We start from the raw sequence: 15,195 nt of genomic DNA, 5'->3' as shown, positions 1-15,195 counted from the left end.
ATTATGCATGACTGTATCATTGTTTTTATTCTGGAGTATATAATTATTCAACATACGCAACAAGTCTCTGTTGACTACACACTATCAGAAAGGTCAGAAGTCATCTCTGGTGTTCCCCAAGGATCTGTGCTTGGACCACTACTGTTTCCGATAATGATACAAGACATTGACAAAAAGATATTACACTCTTTCTTATCATCATTTGCTGATGATACACGTCTAACGAAAGAAATCAAAAACCATGCTGATATCATTTAGCTCCAAGATGACATGATCACAGTCTATGAGTGGACTGGATTGAATAACATGAAATTGAATGGACTTAAATTTGAACATCTCAATTATGGTAGAAATGAAGAACTTAAAGAACTCTCCAAATACTTCTCTGATACCCAAAAGGTGATAGAGACCAAGACTACAGTCAAAGACCTTGGGATCACTTTAGATGTGGGTATGACATATGACAATCATATAGAAAATGTAATTGACAAGGTCAAAGGTATCAGTTCATGGATATATCGAACTTTCAAAACAAGGGACCCTACTGTAATGCTGACCCTATGGAAGACATTGGCAATCCCTCACATTGATTACTGTGCACAGCTATGGTCACCATCCAAGAGACACCAAATGCAACGGCTAGAACAGCTTCAAAAATCATTCCTAAATGGAATATTCTCTTTACAAAAACTGAACTATTGGGAAAAACTTAAAACTCTAAAACTATACAGTCTGGAAAGACGTAGAGAAAGATATCAAATCATCTATACTTGGTATATCTTAGAGAAATATTCTCCAAATTTCAACCACTCTAAGAACAAAGGGGGTATCACCTGCTACGAAAACCAGAGGCTCGGACGAAAATGCCACCTTAAAGAAGTAAATTCTAAACACAAAAACATTTGGAGAGGCTCACTATCTGAAGAAGGACCTAAGCTTTTTAATTCTCTCCCATTCTACATTCGTAATATCACAAACTGCACAAAAATTAAATTCAAAAGACAACTTGACCTTTTTCTTTCCACACTGCCGGACGAACCACTGCTCCCGAATTATTATCCCTACAGGAGAGCGGATTCAAACAGTGTGAGAGAAATGGTGAATCATCGGATTTCTAAATTGGATGATTGAGAGACTCAAAGAACCCATCAAAAGTATCAAAAGTAAAAGTAAGTATAGCTGCCTTTTTAAAATAGGTCTATCCCACCGGTGGCGATCTGTCGGTAAGTCATTCAGTAAGTTAGAAAACATAGAAAATAACTCACAAAGAACCAGAAAGTCAGAAAAACTACGAGCAAGAGACTGGAAAGTACGAAATAAGTCCAGATGTGTCTTTCATCTTTGTGAAGAAGCCACGACCTTCTCTGCTATGAAAAAAAATTATATGTTTACAAACATTCCCTCTCCAAGTTGAACAATAAACTATATTGCAAGAACTCCCGAAACAAAACATCTTAGTCATAGGCAGCTGGGGTCATTCACACAAAAAATAAAAGTGCTCTACTTACAAAGTTTGCGCACAAACTTCTCTTGGTTGCTTTGATTAAATATGAGCATTGTGACCACAAAATCATCAACTGAACACTTTGAAATTATTTACCGGGGGCGTCCGGGATTATCGTGTTTTTGATGGCGTCACAAGCAAAACGAAAAATTTTATGAAAGAAAATACCACCAATCGACGCAGATTTTGACATAGATTAAGAAAAAGGTCAGGATCAACATTTGAAAATTTGCTTATAAAAAGTTATAACGGTTGGTAATTTTGATGACGTCACAATTACCTTTTTTTCAGAATCGATTTTCTCGAGTTACGTTGAGAAATTGTATTATATATATCCACTTAAAAGTCTTCTATATCGATTTTTTAGAGCTTTTGAATGGTGGTATTGGATTTTCATTTTAAAGAGTTTGAATTATCAGATTTTTTGCCTCTTGGACCAGGTAGAATTGACGTTGCGGTCATTAGAGAAACCTTTGTAACTTTTTATACCGAAATTTTCACATACTGATCTTTTTCTTAATCTACGTTTGAAGACGCTTCTTTTGGTATATAATATGATCATGTTTGCTAACAAAATTTTTTTAGTTAGCTTAGGCCCCCCATATAGGGGGTTTCATGGTTGGCGGAGGAGCGGAATCGGCCCTTTTTTCGGACGGAGTGGCGGAATTTGGCGAAAATTTAGACGGAATTACGGAAATTGGGTTCTCTGACGGAGACGGAAAATTAGACAATTTTAGTGCGGAAAAACGGAATTTAGCAAAAAAATTTGCGGAATTTCGGAATTGGTAAAAGATATTCAAAATTTGCGGAATTTTCGACAAAAATATTGAATTTCAAAGGAATTTTCGGTGACGGAATTTTGGTTCAATTTAAGACGGTTTGACGGAAATTGGAGAAAAAATTGGCGGAATTGCGGAATCGAGGACCCCCTGAAACCCCCCCCCTATATGAATATGATATACCTAAAATATTACTGGGGACGTCAGGTAAATAAACAGGATAGGTGTGTATTTTTGATTGAAATTGGTTTTGGATTGTTCACACCTCATCCATTTTTTTTGTGACCTCAGCTGCCTGACTATTTAACAAGATGACTATAATGTCAAGATCTCTAATTAGATGTGATCAAAAAAGTGTGAGTTGTAAAAATATATCCGTTGCTCGTGTTTAAAACGTTAACAATTTTGTATATGATAAAAAATAATGTTTTGTATATTATATAAGAAGCAATGGTTCAATTGGTTCAGTGTATCAAACAGTTACATCAATATGCCAAAAACATTTTGTTCAACCACCTTCACTTCAAGATAGACCACCATAGAATGAACTTCCTTTTATAGGATGAACCATATTCATGTGGCTTTCAGCCTTGCACTCCATCGCAGAGGCTAATTTTAATGACTTTTTTGACTAATGACCAAGTTAAAATTTTTAATTTTTTTTATATTTGAGTATTAAAAAGGCATGCATTCAAATAATAAGGGGCAAAATTATTTTAAAGTGAACCAGAGACCTCCTTGATTTCAAAAGGATATCGTGCTTAAAGTGGAGATTGTCATTGAATGATTTTAATTTCAGAGGATGCACAATAAAAAATGCTGAAAAATGAGAGCTCATACAAGTCTGTAGCACAAGCGAAACTAAAGTTATGGCATTTTAAAGCTCAAAAACTGCCCATTTAAAATTTTTCTCTGGGCTAGTTAGTAAAATATCTCAAATAGGCTCTGTGATGGAGTGCAAGGCTGAAAGCCACATGAATATGGTTCATCCTATAAAAGGAAGTTCATTCTATGGTGGCCTATCTTGAAGTGAAGGTGGTTGAACAAAATGTTTTTGGCATATTGATGTAACTGTCAAATCATGCAGTTTAGTTGACACTGGTATCTTCATTGTGTCACAGCAAAAGGTTTGTTTTTATTCTATTTTGTATCTTTGAAAGATCCCACTGGATTTAGGCAGGGCTGTCGGATTCAGGACCACTCATGGTAGTAGTAGAGTATATATCTCTAATCTAGAGTATAATCCCTGCCTGTCTTTTCCCAGACGGTATTAATCAATAAATTTGATTTTCAAAGTAATTGATAATGATCGAAGTAATTGAACAACCACTTATCAATTGACAATCGAATTTTGAGTATTAAAATTTCAAAAAAATTGTGAGTATTCGATCAAAATGATTGAACAAATCGAAATGGTCAAAGAAAATGCCATAATCTGGGGTCAAGTGAGTAATTAATACCTTAAGGGAAGAAATTTTTGCGAAAGAAATTTTCGCGGAATTTAATTTCGCGAATTAGGGCGTAATTCGCGAAATTAAATTCCGCGAAACGCACCAAAATTGTTAAATCACGAAATTAAATTCCGCGAAATTCAATTTTTTTTCTTCTTCTTTTTATTTTGTTGTTTTTGACCAGGTGTTACCAAAAAAGATGGACACAGTTGATTTTTAAGGTGGTCACTGATTTGGCTTTAGCTGACGTAAAAGTGCTTACTGTACTATAAAACCCAAAATGTCAATCGCACAAATTGAACGCTGAATCAATTGAATGCAATTGAACGCAATCGAAATGTAATCAAATACTACTAGGATTTGCTCTTGGATTGCTTCCGTTATTTCGATTGTAACATTCAATTATGTTTGATTACATTTGATTGATTGAATTGCATTAATTGCAGTTAATCACACTAGCATCCTCCTGAAATGCATATCAAAGATTAATGCTGCGAAAGCGCTATATTGTTTACTTGACTTCCAAGCAAAAAAATCAGCCACAAAACTTCTATTCTATTCTAAAGGGATTCATGAAAAATTCATTTCAAAAACTATGAGAAATTAACTAAAATTTGAGCCAAGCCAACCTTGAAAACTTCCCGACCTTTTTGATCAGGAAACAAATGGCTGAAAAAAAACAAGGTCCCACATTGAAAGCTAAGTAAAAGTCATGCTTGATTGGAATATTGTATCCTAAAACTACAAAAACATTCATTTAAACAGATTTAAATACTTCTTCATTGATTTAATATGATTTTATGAAGTGTTGAATTCAGATAGAACCTTATTATTCTTATTTTTCCTAAAATCATGAAAATAAAAAGGTTCTATTGTTTATCATTATTTTTCCCTGTTTCTGAAGGAAACATAGTACCATGATGATCATATCATAATTCTAAGGCCATTTCTATCACAAATACCTCTTAATAACAGCATTTGGCTTGAGTAAAAGTGAAATTTTGATGATTTTCTAAGTCCTGTGTTGAATGTAACAATTCAAATAGAACCTTTTTAACGTCTCGCGTCTTGCTTAAAAAAAGCTTACGCAATTTGACGGAATGAGGATAAAATGGTTCTATATGACTCGATAGAACCTTTTTACTGTACTCCAAATAAAAAAGCAAAATTTGGGTTAGAACCTATTTATATTATATCCTTTTAATTTTGATTTTTGATAAACTGAAGTATTTAAGCTGAAAAAGGATTATTTATGTCAATGAGAGTTCATTTAATAAAAAAACTGGAAAAGTAAAAATTCTGCAATAGAACCCTTTTATTCTAAAGTAGTGTAATTTGAAGATCAACTTCCCACAAAAAAGATCTACGTGGGAGACAGAAGCCACCTAGATCCAGGCACCGCCAGATAGGCTATTTCGCAGAAATTTTGCCGAACCTCAAACACTGACCCATTTACATGTGCAGAATTACTTTTGCTTTAGCGTACAAACAAGGCCTTAAAAATCAAAGCGCTGTCTCGGGAACTGAGTGACAAAATTTGGTTGGTTGATATTCTGCTGCTGCTGCATGTTGGCAATTGGTCATTTTGCCTCATTTTGAGTTTTCAAGTTTTAATTAATTGTCTTGGGAACTTGAACTCGATTCAGGTAATTCTCCCATTCTTGTTGTTGCAAATACATCATCCAGTAGACGACTGATGTCAGATATTTTTAGATATCTGATAGAGAATATCCCTTTTTGTGGAATCATAAAAGAAGATTTCTTCCCAATAAAAAAATAAAAGCCAAATAAATAATCTTTTTAAATGAACAGTCGAGAGAAAAATAAAAGAGAAATGAATTTGAATGTTCTGATAAGAGAAAACAACATCGAACATGTTTAGTTGAGAAAGTGAAACGTTCGAAAAAAAAATTGTATTTTGAAAATGGAAAGAGACTAAAGAAATGAAAGTGGAGAAAATTTCTGCTAAAAGAGTGAACAATAAAACATACATTCTTAACGCAAAATAATCTGAATATTCATCAAATTCAACTGAATATTTTATTAGATATCCGATTTTTCTTATTGAATATTTGCCTAATATGTATCTCATGATTTGACCAGTGATAATATAGCAAACCTTTGAATTTTTATTTTATTGTTATTTTATTTTATCACCTAGTTTTTTTGGATTTTACAGACCAGAATCTTATTAGAAGGTTAAATGTATATAATGGTTTAATTAACAAAATCAACCTCCCATCCTATTTTAAATGATGTATTATGACAGATTATGATTGGAAAGTGCTATGAACTTGTTCTTTTTAGTCTACATTTTTTACCATTACTGTCAATTTTTCCTTTTTTGTTATATCCTCAATCTTGGTAGGTCCATTCAGCATGTTGCTTTTTATCTTTATATTGGTCAAGGCTAAAATTAAATAATGTTTTTGCTTTACTTTTTCAAGTCAGAATGGTTATCATTGTGATTCGCAAAAGGTGTCTCAGATATACACTTTGGAAGTCTTTGTTTTTAGACTACAGTAGGTTTGATATTTGATGTACACTTTTGCTTATCCAGCAGTAATGAACTTTTAGATAAATTGAACTGATTTTCTAAAAAAGAATTCGAATAGATATACCTGCCCAAAGAGGGGTCTATATCATAAAGAATTGAATCATTCTAAGGTGCTCACATCTTTCTTGATCTTACTTCTTGTCGTCTTCTCCTGTTTATCTGAACTTCACTATTATTAAAAATTACACCGTGTTTAATTCAGCTTGATAGTGACCTTCTCCTATCAATGATGTGAGTAATCTGAGCAAAATATGGGCTCCAACTCTAAAAGCTGTTAGTTATACTAAGATTTCCAGGTTTCTTCCAAAAGAAGAGGAGCAGTTAAAGGCTATGCTAGCATGTAGCAACATCAAATATATTGGGAGTTACCTGAAAACCCTATTGTGCATTTTATCACCACATAGTGTTAATCAAAAAGGATTGAAGATTGAGATTCTGAAAAAAGTTTGTATGTAAAGATGAATGAATGAATGCCCAGAAGAAGTTAGTTTAAATTATCATTCAACTTGTGTCTTCTTTTCCAACAAAAGCCAACATTTTAACAGACATTCTAACTTGCATTGCTTGGTATTTGGCTATTGTCAATGCAAATATCAATGCAAATTTGGCTTTAGCTGACGTAAACGTGCTTACTGTACTATAAAACTCAAAATTTTTTGGTGACACTGTTTCCTTTTCATTGATAATTCAAAATGTATTTTTGTTTTCCAGATCAGAAAATTAAAAAAAGTATGACACAGTAAAGTTAAAGACTCTTTGAGAAGCTAAATGGCTGCTAGAAATTTAGCCTTCAATGACAGGATTGAAGAGAATGCTGTTCAAGTATTTCTTGGAGAATCTGTTCTGGCTAAAGCCAATGTTAATAGACTTAACATTATGGGTTCCAGGAACAGTGGTGCAAGGGGAACATTGTTTGTGACTAATTTCAAGGTAGCTTTCACTTCAAACTGTGGAGGTGGATACGATTTCAAGAAACCATCTAGTCTTGATAAACTTCTTTCGGAAGAAGTTGATGATAAGGATGATATCATTCCATTGACTGTCATTGAACATCTGTTTGCTATATCCACTTCTAAACAAAAGCGAAAGAAGATCAAAGATGCCAGCAAGGAACTGTCCTCAAATTATGACATTATTGAAATAGTAACCAAAGACTTTCGTATTATTCAATACGACTTTAAATTAACATCAGAGGAGAGTCGTAAACCCCTCATCAAGATGCTGTCACATTACTCCTTTCCCACAGCCTTATCACGATTGTTTGCTTTTGATTATGGAAAAAAGGCTTGGCAGCCTAATACAAATCTTACAGAAAGAGCATTTTGTACATATTCACACGCCAAAGATTATGAACTCGATTTGAATAGACTAGGTGCTTCAGAACAGTGGAGAGTATCAAAAGTTAATGTCGAATATCGTTTATGTAAGAGCTTGCCTCAGTATAATGTATGTCCTGCATCTCTGGATGATGAAAGCATTATCGTTGCAGCATCCAAGTACCCCAACAATAGATTCCCTGTTTGGTTGTGGAGTGATTCGTCAACCGGTGCTGCTTTATTACTCTCGTCTCAGTTAAAGTAAGTATGAAGAAGACTAATGTAAAAAGGGCCCATTCTATTTCTTACTTTCTTGGCAGAAAGATGTTCCTTCTTAGACACTTGTTGATTTAGGTACATTTTATAGATTTTTTTTTCTTTGGTTTTGATTTTTTTTAAGGATTAATTCTTTTTAAAGGTGTAACAGAAGTCCATAAACAATGATGAATCTTTGAGATATCGCCTGATTTTGATTGTTGTTTATATAAAAAAGAAGAGTTTATAAGTCAATTGTCTTTCTTCTTGGTTTAGAAATGATACAAGCTTAACAATGCACGAGCACCCTGTTACAATCACAGAATCTATTCGCAACAAAGGGCACACTACTGGCGAAACAATATCCATTGACATTGGTTCCCCATGTCCAACATTAAAACAGCTGAAAAGCAGCTTCAAAAAGCTGAAAAGAGAATGCATTTTTCGATCTAGTAAAGATTTTTGGGAGTCTGATAGTAGTTGGTTAGGTGACATTGAACAGACTGGGTAAGTTAGTTTGTCTTAGCTCTAGCAACCCTTATTAGGTTCTTTAGCAAAATTTATCTTCGGACCATGAAGCTATAACTGGTCCCAAATTTACATCTTTTTTCCATTTTTCTTGTCACAGTTGGTTATCTCACGTTTCAAGCTGTTTGGAACTTGTCCACGACATCATAAAAAAGATTAACGAGAAACAAACATCAGTGATAGTCTGTGACCCTGATGGACGCCATTTTGCTATTTTGATTACATCATTGGTTCAAATCCTCCTTGATCCTTATTACAGATCTTTAATGGGTCTTCAAGCGCTCATTCAAAAAGATTGGGTCATGAAAGGTTTTCCATTCTGCCAACGTCTTCATCACATTAGCGAGAGCTCGAAATCAACAATTGGTAGTCAGATCAGAACAGCTTCATTCAAAGGAAAAGATGAACGACGAGACAAGGATTTAACCTATGAAGGAGAAAGCCCTGTTTTTGTATTGTTTTTAGAATGTCTTCATCAGTTGATCAGGCAGCATCCGCTGGAGTTTGAGTACACAGAGCAGTTTCTCGTCTGCTTTATGATGCATCGTATTCTTGTTTGTTTGGTACTTTTCTATTCAACAGCTCTTATGAATTAGATGAAAGCCAAAAGGAATCTAATCTAATGACAGTTTGGGACTTCATTGCCACCAATATACCTCAATCAAAATATATATCAGTTTTTACAAATGCTAGTTATAAACTTGACTTGGAGCAGGATATCGACCTTACAGATGGTGGATTAACATCAAACATGCAGAGAAAGATGAGCTTACATTTGGAGCATAGAAACTCTGTTATAACAGATATAGTATCAGCCATACCAAGGCTTTTAATATGGAACTCTCTTTTCTTTCGCTGGCTACCGTGCACTGATTTCCACAAGGGATGTAGTCGAGAGGTAGTTTTACAGTTGCAACAAATCCAATACATGGATGAGATATATTATTTGAAAGACCGGCTCAACCAACTACAACAGCAGATGCAACCTAGAGATTTTCTTTCACCAGAGCCTGACTCCTCCACTAGGAACAAGAAGCGCCATAAACGTAACGCAAGTCGTTTTAGCAATAATGAAGAAGTAAGAGATGATTTTTTGATAATTATGACCGGTTTTCACTTTCTGAAGATGCTCTGATTTAATCAAATTTTCTATTTTTTTATAGGTTTATCACAAAATATTTATTGTTTTATCGAATTGATTTTATTACTGAATTTGGATTATATTTTCAAATACACAAGTTGCACTTCAAAATGAAAGCAAACTTATTGAAAAAATATGAAGAGTTATTGCTATCTCTTTTTTTGTTGATTATACATTATTTGCAAAATAAACCTTTCCAGTTTTGATTGAAAGAGAGTAAAAGTTCTCCTAATGAAATGATTTTCTGTTTGCACTTTGCATAGGAATGCTAGTTATATCCTTCTTATAAAATAATATTTTTGTATCTTTGTAAATAAATACTATAGGCCTTTTTCTCTTTTTTTTATTAAAATAGTATAAGTTTTTGGGTAATATATAATTCTATTGGAATTTTTTTTGTAGTTAGCTTTTAAAGTTGAATGCCATTTTTTTTGTAAATTCCTTTTTGTAATCATGATTTATAACAGCACATAATATAGATAAATCAATTATTTTGCATTTTTCAAGGATTTTGAGTCTTGGAATGTTTTTCTACATTCAAATTTTTCTTATCAAATATTTCATGCTCCTTTTCACAGGAAGGATCCTTATTAGTGAAATCTCTGGCCTGAAGTCTGCGTAATATTGTGTATGGGTTCTCCCTAAATTTCATTGTATACATGTTTGAAATTAGTTTTAGGGTGTCACAGTCCTTGCCCATGTTAGGGTTTTCCCTAAATTTCATTTTGTATATTTACTCATTTATTTATTTCTTAATTTCACAGATAAAAAAATAAACATAAACAAAAAAAATGAAATAAGGCAGAAAATATCAGTACCACCACAGACGCTGACAAATTGATCATGAGACAACAATTTGTTATTGGTGTTATTTCTTTGATTGTCTTTCTCTATGTGGTGGAGGTTACATTTTTCTCTTCTCCAAAAATTGCACGTCAAAAAGTAATTAAACATGATCGGTTTTGGTATAGAAAGCGTTTATATGCACACATGGCCTCTATTAATAATAAAAAAATGATGGAAAGGTTCACAGATCTACATTTGAGTAGTGAACAAGCCATATTGGATGCCATGGAAGAGGAATTGAAGGAGCTGGAAAGCTTTGGTATCGATGTTGATGATTTTGAAGAACGCCCTATACCAGGTGCTCTAAAACGTGTCAAATTACCGGCTACTCATATATCCATGGTGGGAGATGATGCTGAAGTTCACAGGCAACGAGATGCTCACGATAAGGAGGAATCTCTAAATCCAGAACCGATTACTGAAGCTACTAAGAGAGACAATGACTTGGTAACGGATGAGAGTGAAGGAAATTTTACGCGTGAGTTAAGTCGTCGGTTTCGAGTTCGGGATCCTGATCCTGATGATCTCCAGAAATTGACCAAAAAAGGTATCGATTTTGAACGGGAGACTGATCCTTTAGCGGAATCTACTTATTGTGAAAAAGAAGTCTTTTTGACCATTTTGGTGATTAGTCAACCTAAGAGTGTCGAACGGCGGAGGTTTATTCGTGACACCTGGGCTCGAAGCTACCAAGAGGATTTTAGAAAGCTCAAAGGGAAACAGCCTTTCCCTAATGGGAAAACCTATTCCACTTCAGATGTTGTACGTGTAGTTTTCGTTGTGGGTCAGTCAGCGCAAACTGATACCAAAGTAATGCAATCAGTCAAAGAAGAATCTCGAATGAACAAAGATATTGTTTTTGGTAGTATGATGGAGAATTACCGAAATTTAACCACGAAAACAAAACTTGGTTTGAAATGGGCTTTTTATGAATGTAAAACGTCTTATGTTTTGAAAACGGATGATGATGTTTTTGTAAATCCAGTGGTGCTGGTGGAATGGTTGAAAGAGATCCCGAAAACGAACTTGTATACTGGATGGTGTAACTTCAATTCACCTGTTGTAAGGGATAAGCGCAATAAGTGGTATGATGTTTCTTCTTATTCACTTTTTTATTGTTTTCGCTCACTAGCTCACTCACTGAGAGAAAGGTTGGCTCTCTGTTTTAGAATGCTTTCAAGAATATTAGAATTTGAATATAAAATCCTTTCAAGTTGAAAATACCTCATTATGGCCTTTTTCGACTGAATTCTTCTCGAATTAGGTTCTGAGTTACAAATTGAAAATCGAAAGTCATTACGTAATATAACTTGCTTATAACTTATGTAGCATCGTGCATTTCTTGCACGGCATTTTAAAACAAAAGAAGAACGACTTCCTCCGGGTGAACAAAATTGGAAAACCTGTTTAGTCAGCATAAGTTGTGCGCTTGCTTTTGTTTATCATTAAAATTGTTGTCTTTAATCTTCCTAATCGTTATGATATTTCTTCTCACTTTCAGGTATATTTCATATGAAGATTACAAGGAAGAGAAGTACCCTGGATATTGTCTCGGCGGGGGCTATCTTATGTCCTCTGATGTGTTAGCATCTGTAATCAAACTATCTTACGGTCGTTTTTTGTTTCCTATGGAAGATTTATACGTTGGTTTGATGATCAGAGAGTTAGATGGAGTTCAACCGAGAGACGAAAGGAAACATTTCAATCTTGTTTATAATGGGAAGACTGAAAATAGTTGTGATTTGAACTCTATATTTTTGTTGCATAGGGTACTTGGTCAAAACCTTGTCAAACACATCAATCAATCTAGAAATGCGCTAGAGAATTGTTGATTATAGTATTATTATTTCAGTTTTCTCCCTGATTTTGCTATATATTACAAATATATTGAAAGACCTTTTTTCCATAGCTCTATAGATGTATTCAATCAGTGAAATCCCAAAATTTACTTTGATGCAGATCTTCCGCTTGCGTTGAACAGTAATGGGGACTTAGGAGTTGGTTATTTTTTGTAATTTTAAGGTTTTTTAATTATCTTTTAATGTTTTTTTAAGTTTTTACCGTATGTTTTTTATGTTTTTGACTTATTTTTCGATTTCGGACATACTTTTTATATTATTTGTATGCTGTTTTTATGTACCTGTTTTTTTTTGTTTGAATGCGATGTCAAATGCTTTATCTTTTTTCAGCTTTGCTTTTTGTGTGTCTTATTGCCAACTATTGTTTTTTTGGTCTTTTGAAAAAGAATTTTACCCAACCCAAGACATTATAATATGTATAAAATTTATATAAACGAAACAACATGTTGTGGAGATTTAGTATATTTACATATATATATTATAGCTTTATTAGTATAAATCAAAGTATCCAATTTTCGAATTTTTACCAAATTTTTAGAACCAAATAACCACGAAATTGTTATGAAAGATTATTTATCAAGATATCATAGATATTTATGTGAGAATTTACAGAAGAAACTTTATTGTGTCATACACTTTTCTCGACAGATATTTGTTTGAATACATTCCTGTATTTAATTTTGAAATTCCGATTCCCTCTGATTGACATGATGCTGTAAACCTACAATCATGGAAAATATTTAAGACAAAGGGGATTTCCCTGCGGAATTTTAAACACCACAAATGATTTTAAGCGCTTTAAACTACAGTTGGAAAGTAGAGTTTTAACTATGAGTTTCAACATGAGACTATGACCTTAGGATCTCAGGATCTGAAAACTCAAATTTGCTCCAATAAGGCTTGGAATATAGCCTAGAAGCCACCGAACCCCTCCAAAATCGAAATATTCAATGAAAGAAAGTGGAAGTGCAAAAATAGCAATTCTCGCCCAAACTTTACATTCTGATAAATGTTAAAAAACACTTATAAAATACACATCTAAATATATTTCGACCTTGATTGTAGGTCGGATGAAGTAGTATAATACATCATTTTTTGTTCATTTTCTCTCCAACTGTCAATAAACCCCAACTTTTAAAAATTGATATGCTTTTTTTCTTTTTCAGAAAATAGAGATAAAAATAATCTTGACTGGTGAAATGTTTTTGCTTTGTCAAAGGCCTCTAAGGTGAGTGAACGATCGAGATTCCTTCAAAACAAGGTAATTTTTTCCATCATGCCACTATTTCATTTCGTATTTAGTATGAACTAAAAAGTAACGTTATGATGCAATGAAAAAAATATTTTTGCTCTTCATAGCAGCAATCTTACTATTCACCATATATAAATTGCGAACGAAATATCCTGAAGGCTTGAATGCCCAGAGACAATATGGCGCTGGTTACGTAGTTACCAAAGATACGCCAGATGATGAGTTAAGTTTTACGCGTGAGTTGAGTCGTCGGTTTGGAGTCCGAAATCCTGATCCTGATAATCTTCAGAAATTGACCAAAAAAGGTATCGATTTTGAACAGGAGACTGATCCTTTACCGGAATCTACTTATTGTGAAAAAGAAATCTTTTTAACCGTTTTGGTGATCAGCAAACCTGAGAATTTTCAACGACGTAGGAACATTAGAGATACTTGGGCTCACAGTTACGAAGATGATTTTCAAAAATTGAAAGGGAAACATCCTTTTCCCAATGGGAAAACCTACTCCACTTCAGATGTTGTTCGTGTAATTTTTGTTATTGGACAACCGAACGTGGAAGATGAAAATTTGAGTTCATCTTTGAAGGAGGAATCTCGACTGAGTAAAGATATTGTTTTCGGTAATATGATGGAAAATTACCGAAATTTAACCATGAAAACAAAACTTGGTTTGAAATGGGCTTTTTATGAATGTAAAACGTCTTATGTTTTGAAAACGGATGATGATGTTTTTGTAAATCCAGTGGTGCTTGTGGAATGGTTAAAGAAAGCACCCAGAAAGAACTTGTATACTGGATGGTGTAATTCTAATTCACCTGTAGATCGAAAACCAAACAGCAAGTGGTGAGTTTTGAACTTTTTTAAATACTGGTTGAAGTGGCGGACGTCGAACTTGGAACCAAGACACTTCATTTGCTGTGATATGTAACCTTCTAACATATCATTAGGGACCTTAATTTAATACTTTACCTTGTATTTATAGAAGGTTTTTGGATAGAATTATTCATGATATTCGTGGTGTAATGTTTTCTACGGAAATACCTCGTCTTTAGACAGTAGTGGCAAATTTAAACTAGACAAAAGTTGTATAAAATTTGCCACTACTGGCAAAAACCGGGGTCTTTCCGTAGAAAATATTACGTAATGAATATCATGAATTGAAAACTTGATTACTGTAATCAGTGGCACTTTACCTTATCGCCTCCAGGACTTTGACTCATCTTTCAGTATTTTAGGCGTCTTCTTCATATTGTGTTTTATTTACCTTACAGGTATATTTCTCATGAAGTTTATCAAAGCACCACATTCCCTCCATACTGTTTGGGTGGTGGTTATCTCATCTCCTCTGATGTCCTAGCGTCTGTAATAAAACTATCTTACGGTCGTTTGTTATTTCCAATGGAAGATTTGTACGTTGGTTTGATGATCAGAGAGTTAGATGGAGTTCAACCGAGAGATGAAAGGAAACATTTCAACCTTGTTTATAATGGGAAGACTGAAAATAGCTGTGATTTGAACTCTATATTTTTGTTGCATAGGGTAGTCGGTGCTGAGAATCTGGCTAAACTGGGCAAACAAGCTAGATATGCATTGGTGAATTGTTGATCCTCTTCACTCACTCAATCGGGTTGGATGTAATAATTTTAAGGATTTTTATGTATCATAGATATTTAATTTTATACCAACTTTTACAATAAAATGAGAAAA

General features: G+C 33.8%; 2 protein-coding genes across 2 annotated transcripts; both read left to right on the top strand.

Moving 5' to 3' along the window:
* Nucleotides 1-7,006: 7,006 nt before the first annotated feature.
* Nucleotides 7,007-9,620, top strand: LOC136817263 (myotubularin-related protein 10-B-like). The gene is given in 4 exon segments (XM_067073598.1): nt 7,007-7,868; nt 8,139-8,369; nt 8,491-8,918; nt 8,921-9,620. Coding segments are annotated over 4 exon segments (2,073 nt in total). The 5' UTR covers nt 7,007-7,059; the 3' UTR covers nt 9,526-9,620.
* Nucleotides 9,621-9,796: 176 nt separating this feature from the next.
* On the top strand, nt 9,797-15,181 carry LOC136815949 (uncharacterized). Its single transcript, XM_067072379.1, has 5 exons — nt 9,797-9,802; nt 10,333-11,462; nt 11,879-12,206; nt 13,559-14,331; nt 14,760-15,181. The coding sequence occupies exons 1-5, from the start codon at nt 9,797-9,799 to the stop codon at nt 15,091-15,093; spliced, it is 2,571 nt and encodes an 856-aa protein (XP_066928480.1). The 3' UTR covers nt 15,094-15,181.
* The last annotated feature ends 14 nt before the right edge of the window (nt 15,182-15,195 follow it).

This window comes from Clytia hemisphaerica, unplaced genomic scaffold (assembly GCF_902728285.1).
Source record: "Clytia hemisphaerica strain Z4C2 unplaced genomic scaffold, Clytia hemisphaerica genome assembly, whole genome shotgun sequence".
Classification (NCBI taxonomy): Eukaryota; Metazoa; Cnidaria; class Hydrozoa; order Leptothecata; family Clytiidae; genus Clytia; species Clytia hemisphaerica.
This window is presented reverse-complemented; position numbering and strand designations above follow the sequence as displayed.